At 45.4% G+C, this 23,700-nt stretch overlaps 1 protein-coding gene across 2 annotated transcripts in view; it reads right to left on the minus strand.

Annotated features, from left to right (window-relative positions):
• PARD3B (par-3 family cell polarity regulator beta) overlaps nt 1-23,700 on the minus strand; it is a 588,896-nt gene that overhangs the window by 376,781 nt on the left and 188,415 nt on the right. For both annotated transcript variants that reach the window (XM_083400643.1, XM_083400642.1), the window contains exons 6-10: nt 21,137-21,223; nt 15,342-15,467; nt 12,186-12,532; nt 10,556-10,695; nt 8,612-8,740 (exon numbers count right to left, since the gene is read on the minus strand). In XM_083400643.1, coding sequence (XP_083256769.1) covers nt 8,612-8,740; nt 10,556-10,695; nt 12,186-12,532; nt 15,342-15,467; nt 21,137-21,223 — 829 coding nt within the window. The remainder of the gene's footprint in view (nt 1-8,611; nt 8,741-10,555; nt 10,696-12,185; nt 12,533-15,341; nt 15,468-21,136; nt 21,224-23,700) is intronic.

Below are 23,700 nucleotides of genomic sequence, written 5' to 3' on the forward strand. Positions count from 1 at the left end.
GAGGCTCCAATACTTTGGCCACCTCATGAGAAGAGAAGACTCACTGGAAAAGACCCTGATGTTGGGAAAGATGGAGGGCACAAGGAGAAGGGGACGACAGAGGACGAGATGGTTAGACAGTGTTCTCGAAGCTACAAACATGAATCTGACCAAACTGCGGGTGGCAGTGGAAGACAGGAGTGCCTGGCGTGCTCTGGTCCATGGGGTCACAAAGAGTCGGACACGACTGAACGACTAAACAACAAAAACAGAATCTTATGACACCGCTGCTGCAAGATCTTCATTGGTTTCCAGCTCGTTTTCAGGCAAAATTCAAAGTGTTGGCGATGACCTTTAAAGCCTGAAATGTCCTAGGCCCAGGATACCTTAGAACGGCCTCCTTCCAGGTCTGCTTGCCTACACCGTAAAAAGCAGCAGGCAGACCCTTCTCTATGTTCAGTCTATGGTAGAGGCTCAGCTTATGGGTTTAGACAAATAACTTCCTTTATGGCTGTACCCAAATTGTGAAACCTTTTGTGTTCAGTTGCACCCCTCCCCCTGCCTTTTAGGGTATTTATTTGCCTGGCAAAAACCTTTTTATTTAGGTAAGCATTTGTCTTATTGGGTAGATAAGTTTTTTTTTTTTAATCCAACGCTTTATTTTTAATTTGGTGCACTTGGAACTGTTTTTGTCATATTGTGTTGTTTTCTTTTTAAAAAAGAAATAAACGTATTGTATTTTATGTTTGATTTTAATTGTTAGCTGCCCTGAACTGCCTATGCACCAGAAACCCAGGTTAGAGGGGTTGCTTTTTTAAAAAATTAAGATTTTGCATCGTGTTTAAGGTACATAAAAGTAAAACAAACAGAACAATAACAACCACCACCAAAACAATCACGTGTGGGACAATCAAATTTTAAACCAATGACAAGTAGGTTTCGTATCTATGCCAAATATAGTCCATAATGTTCCACGAGTTGTGGGAGAGTTAAGAATGCCCTCAGACTTAGTTATATGCTCAATAAATTTATACCATATGGCATAAAATTTATCTGCTTCCAGGCGATTTATTAGGGCTCAAAGAAAAGGTTATAAGGTTAGGAGCCCTGTGAAGATATCATGGAGAGGATGGTCAGATTCTGAGGAGGACTGGGAGCAGTGGCGTTGCGTGGGTTGTCAGCACCCGGGGCGAGGCAAGTAATTTGCGCCCCCCCCTGCACTGTCCCTCCCCCAGATAGTCCCTCGCTCTCTCTCCGCACCGCACGCCTGGCACCCTCCCCTCCACAGTGGGCGGCGACCCGGCGGCTCGGATCGGATTCGCACAGCCAGCACTGCAGTGAGAGAGAGTGAGTGAGCCAGGTAGGGGCAGAGAGCTGCAAGTGCGAGCGCCCCCCCCCAGATGTTGCGCCTGGTGCGGACGGCCTCCCCTACACCCCCCACGCTACGCCACTGACTGGGAGGAGCCCAGGGAGTTGGAACAACTGGACAACACTGGGGAGGGTCCTAGTGGGGTGGGGGAGGGAAAATCAGGACCGCAGGAAGTGGATGAGCCTGGAGAGGAGGCTAGGGGTCTAGGGAACAGAGAGCTGATCTAGGGGAGGAACCAAACAGGTTGGCAGAGCAGTTCTGCCCCTGTGGCACTCTGCACCCCTGGTCAGATGCCTCCTGCTGTCAATGTGGAACCTCCTTATTCAAGGGAGGCAACTAAGAGTGAATAGGTTGCTGAGCCAATTCTGACACTGCCTCAGCTGCTAAGGACACAGAGATGCCCTCGTGAACAAACCTTCCAGACTCAAGCCATCGAAGGAGCGTCGGGCCCCAGGACTCCAATTGTATTTCCCATGCAAAGAGCTGCACCTGCTCCGCTCTTCAAAAGGAAAGCGCAGAGGGAATGTTGTTTGTTGGATCAATGCTTAGCTTGCGTTTAGCCATGGAGCTATACCTCTCATGGACATTCCTGCCCCTTATAATCTGCACCATGCCTACGTACCAATCTGATTTAGGCATTAAAGGTTTCGGCAGAAACTAATCTGGGAATCTGAGCTTTGTGTCTGCCGGTGAGGGCCATGCCATATAAAACAATTAATAAAGGGAGAGGGGAATCTTCATATTCCTTCCAGTGGCACTTAGAACAAAAAGGAAAAATTGAAAGCCATCCTAAATGTAAGGAGGAAGAGATTTACAAACACGTGTGTAAGAGAGCAAGTGTAAAAGTATAGGTATAAGGGTAAAGGGACCCCTGACCATTAGGTCCAGTCGTGGCCGACTCTGGGGCTGCGGCACTCATCTTGCTTTATTGGCCGAGGGAGCTGGCGTATAGCTTCTGGGTCATGTGGCCAGCATGACTAAGCCGCTTCTGGCGAACCAGAGCAGCACACGGAAACACCGTTTACCTTCCCGCCAGAGCAGTATATCTACTTGCACTTTGATGTGCTTTCGAACTGCTAGGTAGCGCCACCCGCGTCCCTAAAAGTGTAGGTATATATACTGTCATTTCCTAACAAGGGGCAAATCTACCTTTCTAAACTTTTTATTATTTGTCATGTTTGGCTAAGGACCAGTCTTCTGCCTTTCTGTGCAAGCACATGCAAGCGTTTCCACGCGTCCATCTCTAGGTCTCTGGACTCTCATTAAAATAACAAAAAACATCTTTCATAGTTATTTTGCACAGGGAGCCCGCACAGCTGCAGCGCAGCACGGGTTAAACAGCAACTGCTTCCAATTAAAGTGGCTTGCTTACTTTGCCAGCATGAAGAAAAATGATCCTTAAGTTAGTTTAGAAAAGTGTGGGCTCATGATCAATCCTTTTGGGGAATGGCGGATGAGAAGAGGTGGCAACAGGCACGGCCAAACCTTTTAATGTTTTCGGAATCAGGTGGAACAGTAGCACGACTCTGAGAATTCTGTTTACTTTTAAAGCAGTCAGAAAATACAAACCAGATCACTATCAGACAGTTCCCCCACCCGGCTTCTAATCTTTAAACAGTCTTCAGAGAAGTCAGCAGAGTATTTACTACATAGCTTAAAACCCAAATGTATCTTATAAAATATACTAATCACAAGGCAGCCTGGAGAGTCTGGTAATTAAGCAAATCAAGATAATCCCCCTGTGTTTTGAAACCAGCTCCTTACCCCAGCTGCTACACTGTCAACAGCTGGCATGAATTACTAGTAACATTTGGCTAACTGGATAATAAAGAGGACAGACTGTGTTGGTCCCAAGTATACTTTGCTGATCTGCTTCACAAAAGAATCTTCTTAAAGATTCTCTTATTCCCTTCTGAAGCAATGACAACCCCTCAAAGAGCAGGCTGGGTTTCACTTCGCTTGCAATGCGAAAACAACGTTAATTAAACAGCTCTTTGATGTTAGTTTACAGAGCTGCACTTAACTAAGCCCCGATATCCTGTAATCCAATCAACAGCCATTATATCCTATACCCTGCCAGGAGCAAGAAGAGTCACAAAACCATACGGCAAATTCAGGCTGCTTTCAGAAACCCCCGTCCGAGACTAGAATTGGTATCAGCCTTATGCACACATACTTAAGAGCTGTGGGTCACCCAAATTGTTTCAGGGTCAGCGGGAGATGAATTGCTACAGGTGTTTGGCAGATGCCCAGGAAAACTGCAAATTATGACCTTGTGATTGCAATATTTCATATAGTACTCTTAAACAGAAGGCTGACACAGGAATGGAACTCTCGACTGGTGGTGGTTGTTTTCTTCCTGTGGTTCCTGCAACACATTCTCTGGAGCTACATTAACTACAAAAAGTTGGGACTGCCGTGCTGCAGCCATATGGATGCAGTCTAATAAGGGAAGCCTCTGTCTAAGGGGCCCAAACTGATGGTTTCCCCAAAATTGGGGCCAAGGGAGTTAGAAGTTAGAATCAGAGTTGGAAGAGACCACAAGGGCCATCGAGTCCAACCCCCTGCCAAGCAGGAAACACCATCAGAGCACTCCTGACATATGGTTGTCAAGCCTCTGCTTAAAGACCTCTAAAGAAGGAGACTCCACCACACTCCTTGGCAGCAAATTCCACTGTCGAACAGCTCTTACTGTCAGGAAGTTCTTCCTAATGTTTAGGTGGAATCTTCTTTCTTGTAGTTTGGATCCATTGCTCCGTGTCCGCTTCTCTGGAGCAGCAGAAAACAACCTTTCTCCCTCCTCTATGTGACATCCTTTGATATATTTGAACATGGCTATCATATCACCCCTTAACCTCCTCTTCTCCAGGCTAAACATGCCCAGCTCCCTTAGCCGTTCCTCATAAGGCATCGTTTACCAGGCCTTTGACCATTTTGGTTGCCCTCCTCTGGACACGTTCCAGTTTGTTTGGGAGTTTTTGTCCACCCTTGTTTTCTCATTGCATGCTACACATGAAATTCTAGGACTCAACCATGACTACAAGAGGCTACATTGGGGAAAACTTGCACAGTTGCTCCTACACAGATCCTGGTGTCACTCACTGCGGGGCCTGCAGCACGCCTGTGCTGGTCCCATGGGTTACCCGAGAGGTGAGGTCCAAGTATGGTCCGTGGTCAAAGGTGAAATGTGGAGGCAGTCCGTAGTAGCTGAAGCTGGGTGCAGGGCAGGGAGTTGGGTGAAGTCAGGGACAGGCATGCAAGCAGGGAGCCAGGGCGGGTCAGGAGCTCAGGCAGGAAAGCAGGACAGGGTTCGGGCAGGAACTAGCAACCAACAATGTTGCTCCCGCTGGCTGGCTTTTATCTGCCCCAAGGCATAGGGCGGCCCCGGTCCACAGGTGACTCGCCTCTCCTGGCCTGGAGGCGAGCACTCCTCCTGCGGGAACTTAGTTCCCTCCGCCTCTCTGCCCTGAGCCTCTGCAGCTCAGGAGAGGCTGGAGGGTTACTGGACCCAGAGGCAGCCTCACCTTCCTCTGACGGGGCTGAGAGTGGAGCACCTGCAGGCAATGGGTCCTCCATCACCTCAGGAGCCAGAGCAGACTCAGCTGATGCCTGCACCTGAGGATCCAGCACAGGTGAGGACCCTTCAGGCTCATATCCCAGCCCCAGCTCAGCTGGTTCTGGAGGCGGGGAATCCTGTGCAGCCTGGGATCCCTCAGGTTCAGCATCCGAGTCCGATTCCCAGGCCATCACAGCGCCCAAGCCATGAGTCTCTGCTGGGAGTGACACGGTGGCTTGGGCACCCGCAGGCTCCGTGCTGCCCCAACCGTCTGCCCACCGCCTCCCCCTCAGATGTAGGGCGGCTGAGTGGGAGGAGGTAGGCAGACTCCTTGGAGGCCCCACGGATCGTCGTGCCCCAGCTCTCCCCACCCTACGGGCAGCTGGCTGCGCCCCTGGGAGCAGGGCATGAGCGCCACCCCAGACGCCCGATCGGCTTGCTCCACTGCTGTCCACCATAACTATACACCAGACAAATTGTACTCCAGGAGACAGAAAGTTATTCAACAGAATCCACAAGTGACCTCCTGTAAACTAGGACTTGCCATTGGCTTCTTTTGTAAAGGTTTATATTAGTTCCGGGGTAGCCAAGGGAAATAATAATGCAATATTTAAAGAAGAAAACCAAGAGTAGCATTGGCAACATTATGTTTTTTTCCAGGGGGAGAAGCTTTAGACAGACTCGTTTCAGATGGCACAAGTTTGAAAACACACTCTCAAAATCAAGCAAGGCATTGTTTCAGCCAGTCGACTACTGAACACACAGTGTCATGTAGTTGTGGAGTGATCTACCAAAACAGTATGAATTAAAATTCATATATTATACTTGCTATGAGGCCTACCCACGTGTGCATCCTTCCCTCTCTCAAGGGAAGCTGTTGAATGGGAAAATTGACAATATGGGACATTATAAATGATGCTAAAAGCCCTGCAATAGTATTCGAGCAAGCAAACGACAAACGAAAGCTTCACTACCAAAACGCACACAGCTCGGCACACTTACTGCCTGTAGCCTTATCTAGACACAAGTGTTCAGGAAGCAGCGGCAGAAGCTGTGAAAAGATAAGGGGGTCACTTCTCAACAATTCGACCTACGTTGGGGCTTTCCTGTATGCCGGCCAACCAACTGACCAGCCGACCAGCCAACGGTGTGTTCTCATTGCCAAAACAGCCAGCCAACAACGATAAGAGTGCTAAAAGTAAATAAAAGGGGGAAGTGTGGGGAAGCACAGACTCCGGGTGGTCATTTCAGCATTGCGTGAAGCTAGAAGGCGTAACACCGAGTTAACGTAAAGTTCTTGATGAAATGAAAAGTAAGTTCTTGGAGCCAGAAAACAAAGGCAGTTTTTCTTTTCTTCCAAGAGGAGAAAATGAGACAAAGGCAGGAAGTTCTGTCCTTCCTTTATCCTACTGGATTTTGAGTTAAAAAAATAACAAAGTAGACACATCCATCAAGATAACAGGGAGGGGACCAGAGAGGTTGCATTTGTTTCTGTGACAGCAGATATATATTCCAGAAAAGTACCTTCTATATATTGAAAACCCCTCTTTATGCATTTCTTTGGTAGAAATATATTTTAAAATTAAACAATCCTCTAATTTTGTAGTATCACTCAGCAATATATCATTGCCAAACTGGTGACTAGGAAACTATTAAATATTTAAGATACTTTTAAAAATCACTTAAAAATGTCTAGAGGCTAAAATACTACTCCACGATCCTACAAACCCCCTCACCACAATGACCAATGGGAGCATGACATAGGTTACGAAATAAACCCTACCCAATGGTCTAAGCTGTGGTCTAAACCACCTTTTAAATCCATCTCAGCCGAAACAAGGGAACTCACTTTGAAACTTATTTATAGATGGTACCTAACACCACGCCTTGGGATGCAGGTGGCGCTGTGGGTTAAAGCCTCAGTGCCTAGGGCTTGCCGATCGAAAGGTTGGCGGTTCGAATCCCCGCGGCGGGGTGCGCTCCCGCTGTTCGGTCCCAGCGCCTGCCTACCTAGCAGTTCGAAAACACCCCTGGGTGCAAGTAGATAAATAGGGACCGCTTACTAGCGGGAAGGTAAACGGTGTTTCCGTGTGCGGCTCTGGCTCGCCAGAGCAGCGATGTCACGCTGGCCACGTGACCCGGAAGTGTCTTCAGACAGCGCTGGCCCTTGGCCTCTTTGAGTGAGATGGGCGCACAACCCTAGAGTCTGTCAAGACTGGCCCGTACGGGCAGGGGTACCTTTACCTTTACCTTTAACACCATGCCACCTAAATACTGGAGAGGCTGCACCTCTACAGGCACATACCTCCACATGTGGTGGGAATGCCCCCAAATCCACCCCTTTTAGACATCAGTCCTGCAAAATAACAAAACATATACAGCACAATACAATGATCTATTCCCCCCAACAGCATAAAAATCAATATGACTAATATGACACACACCCCTCACACGAACAAACTAACCATACTGCAACTAACCAAAAATAACCATCCAAGCTCTGGACCCTCGTATCTCTCACAATGCCAATAAAAATAAACATACAGTCGTACCTTGGTTATCAAACGGCTTAGTTGCCGAACAAATCGGCTCCCGAATGCCGCAAACCCGGAAGTAAGTGTTCCGGTTTCCGAATGTTTTTCAGAAACTGGATTTCCGTCGCGACTTCCGCTTGACTGCAGGAAGCTCCTGCAGCCAATTAGAAGCCGTGTCTTGGTTTTCGAACAGTTTTGGGAGCTGAACAGACTCCGGGAATGGATTAAGTTCGAGAACTAAGGTACCACTGTATATATAAATGAATAAAAGGCATACCCACATGACTCACGTAAAACCCCCACACAAACACTATCCAACAGAATGAAAGATCATTATCCCCCCCCCATCTGATTCTGGGTTTCCCCAGAGGAAAGGGGTGGGACAAATGGAGGTGTGGCGAAGCCTGAAGTTAGGCCCATTAATTCCAATGTCTACTCTGAGAAAAACTTTGTTGAATACTACCCAGTATGTTGCAGTGGCCAGAATGTGGCATTAAGGCAGCTTCAAATCTCTTGTCAACTAGGCTGAACTCAGAGCTGTCGCTATCAAAGATGCCAACCTAACTTTGCAGGGTTTGCACTCTCTTGTCCTTGAAGGAAGGGTCAGATAAATGAAATAAATTGTCTGGACTCATCTAATTGAGGAGATTTATATTACTAAAGTACACTGCCGTGTATTTTGTCATCACCAGGGACGACAGAGAAACTCGCTATTAACCATCATCATTAGAATGGTAATTTCACAAGGCATAAATGTCCAGCTTTGAAATTGTGCTTCAGATTAATTTCTTTCTTCTTTATGAAGGATAATATAGTTTTAGTCATTCTCTGGGAGACAGGTAATGATTTCCGCCCACCTGCACAATGAAAATCCACTTGTGTAATGGTTTCCTCTTTCTTCCCCACTCCCTGCACACACAAAATCTGATATATCCCACTAGATTTCACCCTCCGATTTTAGATACAGCTAAATTCATGCATGTATCTTGTTGGTTGTGCTGATTATACCTTTTCTAGTATGTAGTAAGTTAAAATCTAACTGTTACAGGCCTTGTGGCATCAAGTTGCTGATGATGTAAGAAACACTGACTTCTCAAATTAAGATTTCCCATGTCAGCCGTCTGATTAACCGAAATATTTCTCCTGTGGACTCTGCTACGCAAAAACTATTACCAGTTCTCTGGGCAGAAAACTTTCCTCCTGGCGAGCAATGGTGAGGGAGACGATCTCTCCTTGCTTTGTGCTCCTCAACATACTGACAAGCTCCTCCTGGGTTCTGCCAGTGATGTCTCTGCCATTGACCTAAAAGATGCAGACAAACACAGGGGGGGGGGAAGAGGAATTAACCAGAAGGTTTTGAAATATATCCTACTGAAACTTTATGAGTGCAGTCCACCCTATTAACAGGGATGCGGGTGGTGCTGTGGGTTAAACCACAGAGCCTAGGACTTGCTGATCAGAAGGTCGGCGGTTCGAATCCCCGCAATGGGGTGAGCTCCCGTTGCTCGGTCCCTGCTCCTGCCAACCTAGCAGTTCGAAAGCACACCAGTGCAAGTAGATAAATAGGTACCGCTCCGGCAGGAAGGTAAATGGCATTTCCATGTGCTGCTCTGGTTTGCCAGAAGCAGCTTAGTCATGCTGGCCACATGACCCAGAAGCTGTACGCCGGCTCCCTCGGCCAATAAAGCGAGATGAGCACCGCAACCCCGGAGTCGGTCACGAGTGGACCTAATGGTCAGGGGTCCCTTTACCTTTTACTGCCCTATTAACAGTGTTGGATGCAAGTGTTACAACCTCACCGGCTGTTGAATTAATGGATGTCTGGGGAGGACACTTGTACCTTATGTGTGCAGTCTTGGTTGGTTGGTTGCTTTGTTGGTTACACACACATGTACACAAGGGGGCCTTCTGCCCAAAATGAAATTGGCCCAAGTTAGAAGGTACAACAGGGAACAACAGTTCCCTACCACATAACGAGGGGAACGCATAACAACTCTCCAGGGTTTTGCAAACTGTCTGGCAACTCTCACCAGTGTAGCTTAGACCAGGGTCAGCAAACTTTTTCAGCAGGGCGCTGGTCCACTGTCCCTCAGACCTTGTGGGGGGCTGGACTATATTTTTTGGGGGGTGGAAATGAACTAATTTCTATGCCCCACAAATAAACCCAGAAATGCATTTTAACTAAAAGGACACATTCTACTCATGTGAAAACGCTGATACCCAGACCGTCCGCAGGCCGGATTTAGAAGGCGATTGGGCCGCATCCAGCCCCTGAGTCTTAGTTTGCCTACCCATGGGCTTAGACTGAACAGGATTCTTTGCTTGACATCTTTCTTGTAGCTGCTTCGAAAATGACATTAAGGTCAAGGTCTTAGGGCTGGCGCTCTAATTTGCAAGCACTTTGTAGAGAAAGGTATTAAAACATGGAGGGAGAGCAGGTTTTACTGGCTTCTGGGAGAAAAGGGCCCCTACGTTTTATGCAGCAACTGTCTGGAAGATTTAAAGTGAAGAAATAAAAGCAGTAAAGAGCACTTCCAATACAGTCACGTAATTCAGGTTCATGAAATTGGTAGCCACACAGCTAATTTCATGTACCCAGTGAGACTTTTGTGTTCCTTGAACAGCAATCCAGCCCTGACCCCAAGCTGTATGGAAACCTAGATCTCACTAGTCCTCAGGCATCAGATTCCATAACCCTCAAATATTAATAATAATAATAATAATTTTTATTTATACCCCGCCCTCCCCAGGCAAGGCCGGGCTCAAGGCGGCTAACAAGCAAGAATTAATTCTTAATTCTTCTAAATTAAGAATTAGAAGAAAATGTATCAACTGGTGTGCTCTGAGTGAATGAGAAAGTTCCCTTTCATCACGTTCTGTTAGTCAACATTAAGAAGTACCCTAAAATGCACACATCTGGTACCCTGTTATCACAAGACTCTACACAGAGTTTACCCATTGAAATTAATGGACCTAAGCTCATTGCGTCCATTTACTTCAATGGATCTACTCCAAGTATTAATATCGATTGATTTTTTTTTAAAAAAAGATCCACTGCACTTAAACCCACTAAAAGATAACTATTTGTGGTGAGCTGCAAATGAACATTTTCCAAACCTCCAGTATTCTGTCTCCCGACTGCAAGCGGCCATCTTTAACTGCTGCGCCACGAGGTAAAATGCTTTTCACAAATATAGGACCCGGACCATGAACTGAGGAGTCTCTGGTAACCACAGTGAAACCAAGTCCTTCAGGGCCTAAAGAGCAGACACACACAAAAATATTTTAATCTCACACTACTTTTGCAGCACCTTAATCAAGTACGAGCACAAATAGAGTGGTACCTTGGTTCTCATACGCCTTGGTACTCAAACAACTTAGAACCCAAACACTGCAAACCTGGAAGAAAGTGTTCCAGTTTGCGAACTTTTTTCGGAAGCTGAACGTGCTCCATTTTGAGTGTTACACTTCCATTTTGAGTGCCACAATTCTGTTTGAGTGTTACACTGCGCTCTGTCTCTTTCTGCTATTTATTTTGCGTTTTTGCGGCTTTTTTGTTTGTTTTTGTGACTGTGTGGAACCCAGTTCAGCTACTGCTTGATTGACTGATAGTGTGACGGCAGTACATTGTTTATTGCTTTCACTTCATGGATCAAAGGTCTCGCTCAATAGTGAAATTCATTCGAAATTTCTGTTTCAGGGGTTGTTTTTAAAAGTTAGGAATGGATTAATCCCTTTTGCATTTACTTTCTATGGGAAAGCGCGTTGGTTTGGGAATGCTTTGGTTTGGGAACGCACTTCCGGAACAGATTACCGTATTTTCTGCTCTATTAGATGCACCGGACCATAAGATGCACCTAGTTTTTAGGGGAGGAAAACAAGAAATAAGAAAGCAACGCAAAACCTCCTGAGCTAAGAGGGAGCACTCCTCGCTCTTCGCACAGGAGGCTTTGCGGGGCTATCCCTGAACCCAGGAGAGCAAGCAGGATCAGTGCGCCCCGATCCCTCTTGCCCTCCTGCCTTCAGCAAAAACAAGACTACTGGCTTTCCCCCCACCTCCCGGCAAGAGCCGCGCACTCTTTAAAGGGAGCACAGCTCTTGGGGGCTTTTCTGAGAGGTGGGGTGTTAAGTCGTGGGTGAACATATCAGACGACACAGCGATTCTTCAAACAGCTCTTGTTTATTCACAAGCCAGGACAGAACTGAAGGGCTCAGTCAGCCTGCTTATATAGAGCTCCAGTACCACGTTACTGTAACAACTTTCTAAAACTATCCAATCACTGAACGCCACTTTCGATCCTTCATTTGCATAACTATCTACAGTATCCCCCAGCTGGCCCAGGGTGAGAACTTCAGTACATAACATGGGGGAAGGGACAGAGCCGTGCGCTCAGTCCGTTCCCCCACCTCCCGCAAAAGCCAGGGATAGCCGCACGAAGCCTCCGCAGAGCAGTGGGATGAAGGCTGCCCGCTGCCCTGCGGAGGCTTCGGGCCACTAAGGTAGAACCTAGAACGGCTAGAGGAAGCACTGCGCAGCGCTCCCTTTTGCTGTTCTGGCTTCTGGCTTAGCCTCGCAGCCTACATTCACTCCATAAGACGCACACACATTTCCCCTTACTTTTTAAGAGGGAAAACTGCGTCTTATAGAGCAAAGAATACATTAAGTTTGAGAACCAAGGTACCACTGTACTGTGGCTACAAGATACGAAAGTCATTTTAAAAAACATCAGGGGGAGGTTTAACAGACCTTTCTTGAGATCTATCCTTATCCGTTTTGCATTCTTCTTGCTGCCAAAACCCATCAGGGGCGATAAGGTAGGAGACGATGGCTTCCTACTAACTCTTGAAAAGTTGGGACTCTTGGTAGGATGCACCCCTGACTCCAAGTGGTTTGTTCCGGACAAGTCCATTTCCCTTGTCACTGGCTTTGAATAGATGGGAGGTGGAACCTTTGCTCTCAAAACATGCTCCGCGTTATCTGCTGGATATAAAGGTGCGATGGCGGACTTTTCATATTGTTCACGGCTGTGCGGAGGAACCACTTCCAAGACGATAGTCTGGTATTTCATGGCTAGCCGGAAGATATCTTGCGCTCTTGAGAAAACAAGACACAGGAGAAACGTATGAAGATCTGGAAATTGTAAGCCACACGGAGACAACTTGGAAGTTGCTTTGCGGAAAAGGCTTTTAAAGATCCTTTCCAAAGAGTTCCTTTTCGTTCTTGTAAAAAATTGTCGCCACTTGGCAGTTGGCTTTCTTTGACAAAAATCTTTGCTATTTCCCACTTTTATAGCACTTCATTTTCCCCTTCAGTTTACAGAGCTCTAGCCTCATTTTCTGCTCAAAATTGTGAGATAAGCATTCCTCACTGAGATAGGACCTATTGTTATCAAGGGAGAACCATAGAGGAACAGGGATTTCCACACAATCCCCAGGGCTGTATCCATTGCAACACAATGACTCCTCAATGTACTACTGAGTATGTGTGCAACTTGTGTGCTCACACACACACACACACACACACACACATATACACAAACACACACACATACAGTGGTACCTCAGGTTACAGACGCTCCAGGTTACAGATTCCTCTAACCCAGAAATAGTACCTTGGGTTAAGAACTTTGCTTCAGGATGAGAACAGAAATCGTGTGGCAGCAGCAGGAGGCCCTATTAGCTAAAGTGGTACCTCACGTTAAGAACAGTTTCAGGTTAAGAACGGACCTCCAGAACGAATTAAGTACGTAACCAGAGGTACCACTGTATACATACACACACACACACATATATATACACAAACACACACATATACATATACACATACACATACACATATACATACATACATACATACATACACACACACACATATAAACACACACACATATACATATAAGCACACACACACACATAAAATTACACATTTTCACGTGAATAAAAAACAGTAATTCCAAAGAACTATTTTAGTTTTACACAAAACACATCTTTCATCACAGCAAATGCTTTCATTTTGGGTGTGTTTGAGAGAGAGAGAGAGAGAGAGAGAGAGAGAGAGAGAGAGAGACTTTTTTTGTTCGCATGGAATTAAAATTTAAAAAACAAAGTTAAAAATACAAGAAACAAAAAAAGGAGGTCGCAACAATCAACAGATCACTAAGCAAGAGAGAAAAAGTAAATTCATATTTCTTATGGTAGAATATATATCTTCTGGGATGTCACCATCCACCATATTTAATAAATATTGTTTTATGAATAAATTACATTTTTACACATGAGCATTATAATTTCAAAAACTACCGCATGAATAATTGGGGGGCGGAAATCTTTTAAAACACTTCTTTAAAAATCTAAATTTCTGGTAAATGCTGTATCCCTAATTATTATAAGACCCGCATACAAATATAATAATAATAATAATAATAATAATAATAATAATAATAATAACAATAATAATAATAATAATAGGAGATAAATCAGCAGAAATTCTGTGAACACAAAAAATAATAAAGTAACTGTCTATGCTTTAAAAAGTAATGAAAAGATCTAACGAATTCTAAAAATTCTATCAGAAATAAATTTCTAGCCAACTAAGCTACCTATAGGGTGGCTCTGTGGGTTAAACCACAGAGCCTAGGACTTGCTGATCAGAAGGTCGGCGGTTCGAATCCCCGCGACGGGGTGAGCTCCTGTTGCTCGGTCCCTGCTCCTGCCAACCTAGCAGTTCGAAAGCACCTCAAAGTGCAAGTAGATAAATAGGTACCGCTCCGGCGGGAAGGTAAATGGCGTTTCCATGCGCTGCTGTGGTTCGCCAGAAGTGGCTTAGTCATGCTGGCCACATGACGCGGAAGCTGTGCGCCGGCTTCTTCAGCCAGTAAAGCGAGATGAGCGCCGCAACCCCAGAGTCGGCCATGACTGGACCTAATGGTCAGGGGTCCCTTTACCTTTACCTTTAAGCTACCTATAGCAAGCATTCCAGCTTGCCCCCATGACTGAGGGACCAGTGCACGCGACATGGTGATGTGTTGCGCACACGCCTCGTGGCTTGCACACATGATGTCAGCACGTTGCACGACATGTGCACATTGTCATGGAATATTGAGGGGGCCCGTTTCCCTCATAACATTTTTTGGGGAGGCCTTCAGCCCCTCCTTGATGGCACCCCTGACCTATAGGTAACTTACCCAAAAAGGGTTATCTTAAAAAACAACAACCCAGATTGATGAAATTATTTATCTTTTATCACTGGGATCAGGTTATGAGTCTCTTAGGTAAAGGGTAAAGGGACCCCTGACCTTTAGGTTCAGTCGTGACCGACTCTGGGGTTGCGCGCTCATCTCGATCTATAGGCTGAGGGAGCCGGCGTACAGCTTCCAGGTCATGTGGCCAGCATGACTAAGCCACTTTTGGCGAACCAGAGCAGCGCACGGAAACACCGTTTACCTTCCCGCCGGAGCGGTACCTATTTATCTACTTGCACTTTGATGTGCTTTTGAACTGCTAGGTTGGCAGGAGCAGGGACCGAGCAATGGGAGCTCACCCCCTCGCGGGGATTCGAACCACCGACCTTCTGATCGGCAAGTCCTAGGCTCTGTGGTTTAACCCATAGCGCCACCCACGTCCCATATGAGTCTCTTAGTTGGATTATTAAATAGCACTTTTCCAAGTGGCTAATAAAACATTCCGCTTACAGTCAGTCTCTACAGCAACGGAAGATCAGATATTCTATCCCCAATGTGACGCTACTAGCATTTTATTTTATTTTACTTCATAAGCTTCCGAGGCAGAATTGTAGTATTTTAATCATAGACAACGTTGTAAAACTGACTTTGGAAAGTCTGGATTGATGTGCGCTGCATAAATTCCTCACGTTAACAGAATAAAACAATTCGGCAAAACTCACTGTGCAAAGGTTTTATCTGCAAGTTCTGTGTCGTTAATTTTCACAATGCACTCATTTTCAAGTAAAAGTCCATCCCTCTTGGTTCGGCTGTTCTCCTCAATGCCACGGATATAAAGCCCGAGAATCCTGAAGGTAGAAATGCAAAGTAAGTTATTTGGAGTTACCTAAATTAGGCATTGAATTTTAAAGTCCTGCTTGCAACTGCTACCAGAAGGCATCTCGTTGGCCGCTGGAGAGAATATATATATATGTGTGTGTGTGTGTGTGTGTGTGTACATATGTGTGTGTATATAGATAGATAGATAGACAGATAGATAGATGATAGATAGATATAGATATGTATATATGTATGTATATATATATGTGTGTGTGTGTGTATATACACACATATATATGTATGTATGTATATATATGTGTGTGTGTATATATATGTGTGTGTGTACACACACACACACAAAACCACAGTAATGGGGAATAGGTACACCAGGAAAAACAGACATTTACAAATGTCAGTAAATTAGTATAGCTTACTTTTTTCATCATTTACTTCATTTCAATTCATTTATGAATCACTTTGCATAAAACATCTCATTTGATAATGTTGATTGTTTATTTTTTTAGTGAGACTGTCAGTGAATACTTGTCTATTCTACATTTACACTCCAATTCCGAATATTTAAGGAAATTTTTCAAATGAATTGTTTGCGTTTAGTTTTTGAGTAAGAATGTCTGCTATACTTATCTATTCTGTATTTATACTCTGATTCCAAATTCTTTCAAGATAATTTTCAAATGAATTTTTGTGTGGTTATCACCAGGAAGTTCCACTTCAATGCAGTATAAGACATCAAAAGTAAACTTAATCACGGTTTGAATAAAACAATATAACAGAAGCAAGGATATTTTCAAAACTACATGTTATACAAACCCTTCTGTAACCAACATAATAACCCTACAGTTTTATATGATAGCCTCTGGTCTTAAATACTTATTTGAGAAGTGGAATATAGACATGTGGATTGAGTTAAGTGTTTTCTGGCAACATAAACCCATTACTTCCTTGTTTTTATTATGTAGCGTCTCAACATTAACATCGTTTTATTGTGTTTTTAAATTTTTAATTTCCTCCCTTTTATTGTGTAACGTTTATATATGTATAAACATATATAATTTAAATTATTTCAATTAAGTGAAAAGACAGAAGCAGGATGCTGATTGTGCACCAACACCTAACTCACAGAATTTAAAAGTTGATACAAACGCTTAAACAACTATTTTTATCAGTAATATTTGGCGGGGTGTTTGTGGGTCAAAAAACCTCCTCGTATTAGCATAAAGAATTCCCCAACATACTTCTCAGTATTAAAAGTAAAGAGCTCAAAAAACTTTAATGACCTCTCTTGTCCAATTTAAAATGAATTCACAGCCAAATAACCTATACAATTCACAACTTGTAAATACGCTCAATTTGTTTCAAATACAAATGTTCCCCAAAAATAGTAGTAAATTCAGCTGAACGCCACCAAAATCTTTCATTCAAGACAGTTATGCAAACATTCTGGTTGCCTTTCAAAGAAGCAACTTTGCCAAGTCAGGTCTCATGGCATTTGTCAACAAAAATATTAAAGAACCGACAAATTAATCCAGAGTAGGCTTTTTGGAAGGAATGTGGATGGTGCTGTGGGTTAAACCACAGAGCCTAGGGCTTGCCGATCAGAAGGTCGGTGGTTCCAATCCCCACGACGGGGTGAGCTCCTATTGTTCGGTCCCTGCTCCTGCCAACCTAGCAGTTTGAAAGCGTGTCAAAGTGCAAGTAGATAAATAGGTACCACTCCGGCGGGAAGGTAAATGACGTTTCCGTGCGCTGCTCTGGTTCGTCAGAAGCGGCTTAGTCATGCTGGCCACATGACCTGGAAGCTGTACGCCGGCTCCCTCGGCCAATATAGCGAGATGAGCGCCGCAACCCCAGAGTCATCCACGACTGGACTTAACTGTCAGGGGTCCTTTAACTTTACCTTTAAGGGTTTTTGGACAATTCTCTAAGAGACATCCTTGCTTGAAGAGGTAAGTGATCAAGCATTGTTGTATTCGACATAGCGTTGTAAATTCATGCACAATAGGACTTCCATCATTTTAACATGATTAATATTAATAGTTTTATTATGTCCACCCTGCCCATCTAACTGGGTTGCCACAGCCACTCCGAATGCCTTACAACAGTGTTCCCCAACCTTGGGCCTCCAGCTTTTTTTGGACTACAATTCCCATCATCCTTGACCACTGGTCTTGCTAGCGAGGGATGATGGGAGTTGTAGTCCAAAAACAGCTGGACGCCCAAGGTTGGGGAACACTGCCTTACAACATATATAAAAACAGAACAGAACAACACACATTAAAAAGCATTATGCACCCTCTAAATTTGTCATGGGGGTCCCCCAACTCTCTGGAGCCGATTTACAGGTGACACAGGGCACCTGCAGAGGGGAAAGTCCTTTGCGTACGAGCAAGTTGTATTCAGACATAACATTATGTATGAATGCTTTGTTCCTACCTTCTTTCAAGTGGGGAACCAAACCATGAGAGCTGCTTCACATGTAATGCTAAGCCATCTAACTGTTTCCTTACTTTAGGAAGGGAGGATGTAGGGATGCTTAGTCCATGGGTAGACAAACTAAGGCCTGGGGGCCAGATCCGGCCCAATCGCCTTCTCAATCTGGCCCATGGACGGTCCGGGAATCAGCGTGTTTTATATGAATAGAATGTGTCCTTTTATTTAAAATGCACCTCTGGGTTATTTGTGGGGCATAGGAATTCGTTCATCTCCCCACCCCCCAAAAAAAAAATATAGTCCGGCCCCCCACAAGATCTGAGGGACAGTGGACTGGCCCCCTACTGAAAAAGTTTGCTGAACCATGGCTTAGTCTGCTTGCACAAGCATACAGCTTGTGGGCAAACTAAGGTCCTCACCATGGTATATCCCTGGCATTGCATCTGAATGCAAGCAACCAAGGAGTGTGCAAGCTGGGAGATTATTCATTGGGACGTTGTTGTTTTAAAAAAGTGCCAACTTTCACTTGAAAATATCACAGTACTTAATGGAAGCCCTTCCTGTGTCGATTTAAATGAGCCACTCTCTGAATTTATTTATATTTAAGGCAGAAAGGAGACTGGAGTATCACTTGTCAGGGCTGGAGTCAGAGGCAGGTCCGCAAGAAAGGAAGCAGATCTCTGTTGTCAGTGAAATTAACTCTTTATATTCAAGGAAACGGCATACAACTCAACAGCCCTTCCCAGTAGGTCTTGCTGCTATGGGGCAGTTGCCAGGACTGCTTACAAACCTCTCTAAGGCTTCTCATCTCCCTGATGTTTCCCAAGCAGTCTCAAACTACGTCTGCGCACCTCTGACTTCTTTTCCGCTCTTCTCAATACTCTGTGAGTTCTTGGAGGGGGGGGGGAGAGCTTGTCGCAGCAGGAGAGGGAGACTCGCTGGATTCTCCAGCCGTCCCTTGACTCCCCTCCTCTGCTTCAGACTCAGAGTCTCTGAACTGCTCCCTGTCCCAGGCTCTTCCTGCTCACTGAAGCCTGTTGCCCTTTCAGTATGTGGGACCCGCTCCCAATCTTCACCCTCCGATCTCTCCTCAGTGTCCCACCACCAATCGGAGCCTTCCTCCTCTGGGGGTTCCCTTGGGGGGGTTCACTGGCTGGTGCCCCCCATCACTCCTCTTTCTCCAGCCACTCCCTGACATCATTTGTCATCCACAAGACTGACAACTTCTTGTTATAGTCACAACAAACTAATAGTAGTAATAGCAATAATTTTTATGCCACCCATCTGACTGGGTTGCCCCACCCATTATGGGCGGCTCCCAAGAAAAAATTAGTAAAAATGCTGCTTCCGAGTAACATTGCGCAAGGAGGTTGAAGGTTTGCACACTCCTCCTTGCACTGCATGCATGATATTATCTACCGTATTTTTTGCTCCATAGGACACACTTTTTCCCCTCCAAAAATTAAGGGGAAATGTGTGTGCGTCCTATGGAGCTAATGCAGGCTCCTTGGCTTCAGCGATAGCAACGCGAAGCCTCCGAAGCACAGAGGGAGCGCTCCTGCCATGCTCCAGAGGCTTCCCGTTGCTTTCGCTGAAGCCTGGAGAGCGAGAGGGGTCGGTGCGCACCGACCCCTCTCGCTCTCCAGGCTTCAGGGATAGCCGCCTGAAGCCTCCGGAGCACAGCAGGAGGTCCCGCTGTGCTCCGGAGGCTTCGGGTTCCTTTTGCTGAAGCCGGGAGACCAAGACTCTCCTGGCTTCAGCAGAGAGGGAAAGCTGCGCAGCGCCTCTTCAGCCAAGCGGGAGGAGAAATGGAAGGGGCTCCGTTTCTCCTGCCGCTTCGCTGAAGGGGCGCTGAGCAGAGAGGGGGAGGTTTTTTTTTTCTTGTTCTCTCCCTCTAAAACAAGGTGCGTCCTATAGATCAAAAAATACGGTAGTTAGCATTTGCAAAACAGCTTCAAAACTTACTTTTCAAACTCTAGATTCAAGCTACCCGTGATGAGCGTTAGCAGTGGGGTGTAATTCAACATGACAGCTAATGCTGACAAAGGGAGGGAATTTACACAAGAGGGAAAGGAAGCATACAAGACCATGGTTAAGAGATTAGGAAATGTTGTTTCATAACAGACCAAATACATCATGAAAACCATACCCTGAAGTAAAAATGTTGATAAGTCTTAAATTGAGGTGCAAAGGTTTGAATCTCTTAGTTTAAGGCATGTGCGCAACAGATGACCACCATATTAAAATGATCAAATATAGGATAATCAAGAAGAAGAAAAACATATGGTATTTTCTTTATGCGACAAAATGTTCTGCAAGGGGGAACATAATTTAATTTAGATGCCGTCAAGCTGGTTTCTATTTAAGGAGTAAGGAGCGCAGATATCAGAGACAGGTGGAATCCTGTTCTGGGCGCCACAATGTAAGAAGGATGTTGACAAGCTGGAATGTGTGGCGAGGAGGGCAACCAAGATGACCAAGGGTCTGAAAACCAAGCCTTATGAAGAACAGTTGAGGGAACTGGATATGTTTAGTCTGGTAATGAGGAAGCGGAGAGGAGATATGATAGCCATCTTCAAATACCTAAAGGGCTGTCAAACAGAGGATGGAGAAAGCTTGCTTTCTCCAGCTCCTGAGGAGGGGAGGACCCAAACTAATGGGTTCAAGTTCCAAGAAAGGAGATTTCTACTAAATACCCGGAAGAACTTTCCGACAGTAAGAGCTGTTAAACACTGGAAGAGACTCTCTCTGGAGGTTGTGGACTCTCCTTCCTTGGAGGTTTTTAAGCAGAGGTGGATGGCTTAAATCCACATAAATGGTGGATCTGTCATGTATGTTCTAGTTGAGATTCTTGCATTGTGGTGGGGTTGGACTACATGAGCTTCTGGATCCCTTCCATGATTCTGTGAGAACCAAAAGAGACACAAACATCTTCTCCTTTTCCCCTACACCTTTGAGCCACTTCAGCGCATCTACAATCGACATGCTTATGCATAAGGTGTTTAGGCAGTGGCGTAGCGTGGGTTGTCAGCACCCGGGGCAAGGCAAGTAATTTGCGCCCCCTAACCCATGGATTTGCGCCCCCTAACCCGTGGATTTGCACACCCTAACCCTAACCCCCAGATGTTGCGCCCGGTGCGGCCAGCCCCCCCCCTGCACCCCCCACGCTACGCCTCTGTGTTTAGGACAAAACAATAACAACAACCACCGAGTTCGTTTTCATCAGAATGGCAATGCAAATCCTTACCTTCCGCTTAATGATGAAATATATGGTACCACGTGGATCCCCAGTGGTCCGCCTTCCCCAGAAATCTCTACCGCTCTTGTCACACCACTAAGGAAGAGGAGGGGGAAACAGACATGGTTACATTCAACAAAAATCGGAGAGCAATAGTCTCACCAGGAGACCAGCCTAACACCTTGTTGTTGTTTCAATGCCAGGCAAAGATGTTTTCGTTTTCCTGGGAATTTGGGCAACATCCATAATTCGCTTTTTTTGTATTGTTAAAACTGTTTTTTTTTGTTTTTTTTTATTTTTAAAAGATGTTTATTAAAAGTTTTTTGATTACAGAAAAAAAAATGTAAAGAAAAACAGACACAATGAATTTTTTTTACAAACAATACATCAAAAAGAAAAAAGGAAAAAAGAAAAAGGAAAAAGAACAATACATCAAAATAGCCTAATAAAAAGAAAAAAAAAAGAAAACACATCCAGATTCCATATCATAATCTTTCATTTACTTATTCCCTCGACTTCCTCACACCTTCCTCTTTTGTATTCTAGTTCAAATTAACTAATACAGCAAATTCCTTCCCCCTTTCACAATTTTTTGTTCTTTAATTCGTCTTCACCTAATCATACTTTTAAAATTTCCAGTTTAGCCCAAACAATCAGTTTTTACTTAATTCTTTAGCACCTTTCTGCTAAAACCATATAGCATCATTCCAGTATTCTTCTAACATTCATTAATTTTACAATATTTCTGTAAATATACTTTAATTTTTTTCCAGTCCTCTTCCATCAACTCTTCTCCCTGGTGTTAAAACTGTTTTTTTTATAGGTCTGTGTGATTTTATCCTTGTTTCTTCTTGCTTGGCCGTACATAGCTTTGAGGCTGTTGCTTTTTAAGTTAGAAGCTATACAGTAATGTATTAAGCCTAAACTTTAAGACAAAAGCAGCTGTGAAAGGTCAACAAAAGTAGAATAGTCCTACTTCAGCCCTGATCACATTGACACATTTCTTCTCCTTTATTCTAGTATTGGTTCCGCATTGTGGGGCCTTTTCTATTCTCCCCAGGAGAATAAAAACCCTGGAACCCATGTGTGCAATAATAAGGTAAAGGTAAAGGTACCCCTGCCCGTACGGGCCAGTCTTGCCAGACTCTAGGGTTGTGCGCTCATCTCACTCTATAGGCCGGGAGCCAGCGCTGTCCGCAGACACTTCCGGGTCACGTGGCCAGCATGACAAGCTGCATCTGGCGAGCCAGCGCAGCACACAAAACACCGTTTACCTTCCCGCTGGTAAGCGGTCCCTATTTATCTACTTGCACCCGGGGGTGCTTTCGAACTGCTAGGTTGGCAGGCGCTGGGACCGAATGACGGGAGCGCACCCCGCCGCGGGGATTCGAACCGCCGACCATGCGATCAGCAAGTCCTAGGCGCTGAGGTTTTACCCACAGCGCCACCCGCGTCCCGCGTGTGCAATAATAATGGTGGCTAAAGACAGGGATGAGAAGGCTTTTTTATGTATATACTTGTGCTACAACATTTGAAGTGGGCTCATGTGGAGATAATACTTATCTGACAATGCCCCCTCCAAAACAGTCGTACCTTGGTATTCGATGCCTTGCGACTGGAAGCTTTTGGCTCCTGAACGCAACAAACCCAGAAGAGAGTGTTTTCCGGTTTGCGAACGTTTTTTGGAAACCCGAATGCCCGACGTGGCTTCCGCAGTTGAGTGCAGGAAGCTCCTGCGGCCAATCGGAAGCCGCGTGTAATGGTTCTAGGGGTTGCTCGTGCGTAAGTTGCCTTTACTCCTGGCTAGGATGCATGGTTGAACCCTTTCTGTCAGGACAGCCTCAAGATCTGTGGCTGCCTCAGTCGCTGGCAGAATCCGTCAGTGGGCGTTTCCTAAACCGCTTCCAACATAGAAGCTGTTTGACGCCCAGTCTCCTCCCCCGTTGCCTGCGCGAAAGTTTCCTGCGCAAGGTGGGTGTGGGCAAAGGAGCACTAGTCCCCTCTCCGCTGGTCTCCTGTGAAGAGTCCTGGAGCCACCTCTCCGATTCCTCTATCTCCTCCCCTTTCCCACTGGTGTTACGCTGATTACCTTCCCCAGCGGATGGGCTATCCCTCCTTCTACTAGGACCCTCTCCACCATCGTCCGGGAGCCTCCTCTCCGCCTCCCGCTCCGATGGCAGTTCCCTGACACCGCGCCTCAGTTTTTGAATGTTTCTGGAAGTTGAACCGACTTCTGGGACAGATTCTGTTCGAGAACCAAGGTGCGACTGTAATGAAGTTGGAATAACGACCTGCTTCTGATCTTCACTTCCTAGACGTAGTGACTGCATCTCTTTCACAAACAGCTCAGTATGGGATGTCTCTCAAAACCGAAAGTTTACTTCCGCCTCTGTGTGATGTCTTGTTCTTGTCTGGACAACCATCTATTACTGCACACTTGACCACAACAGCTCTTTCTTCTTGTTTTGTTCCCCGTTTCATTTCCTGCCGTGTTGTGAATTTAATCAGTGGATAATGTTCTGTGTTGATTGACACAATTTCCTGATTGCCTTGTTATCACCTCCCCGGTGCTT

This window comes from Podarcis tiliguerta (genome assembly GCF_965153285.1).
Source record: "Podarcis tiliguerta genome assembly, chromosome: 1".
Classification (NCBI taxonomy): Eukaryota; Metazoa; Chordata; class Lepidosauria; order Squamata; family Lacertidae; genus Podarcis; species Podarcis tiliguerta.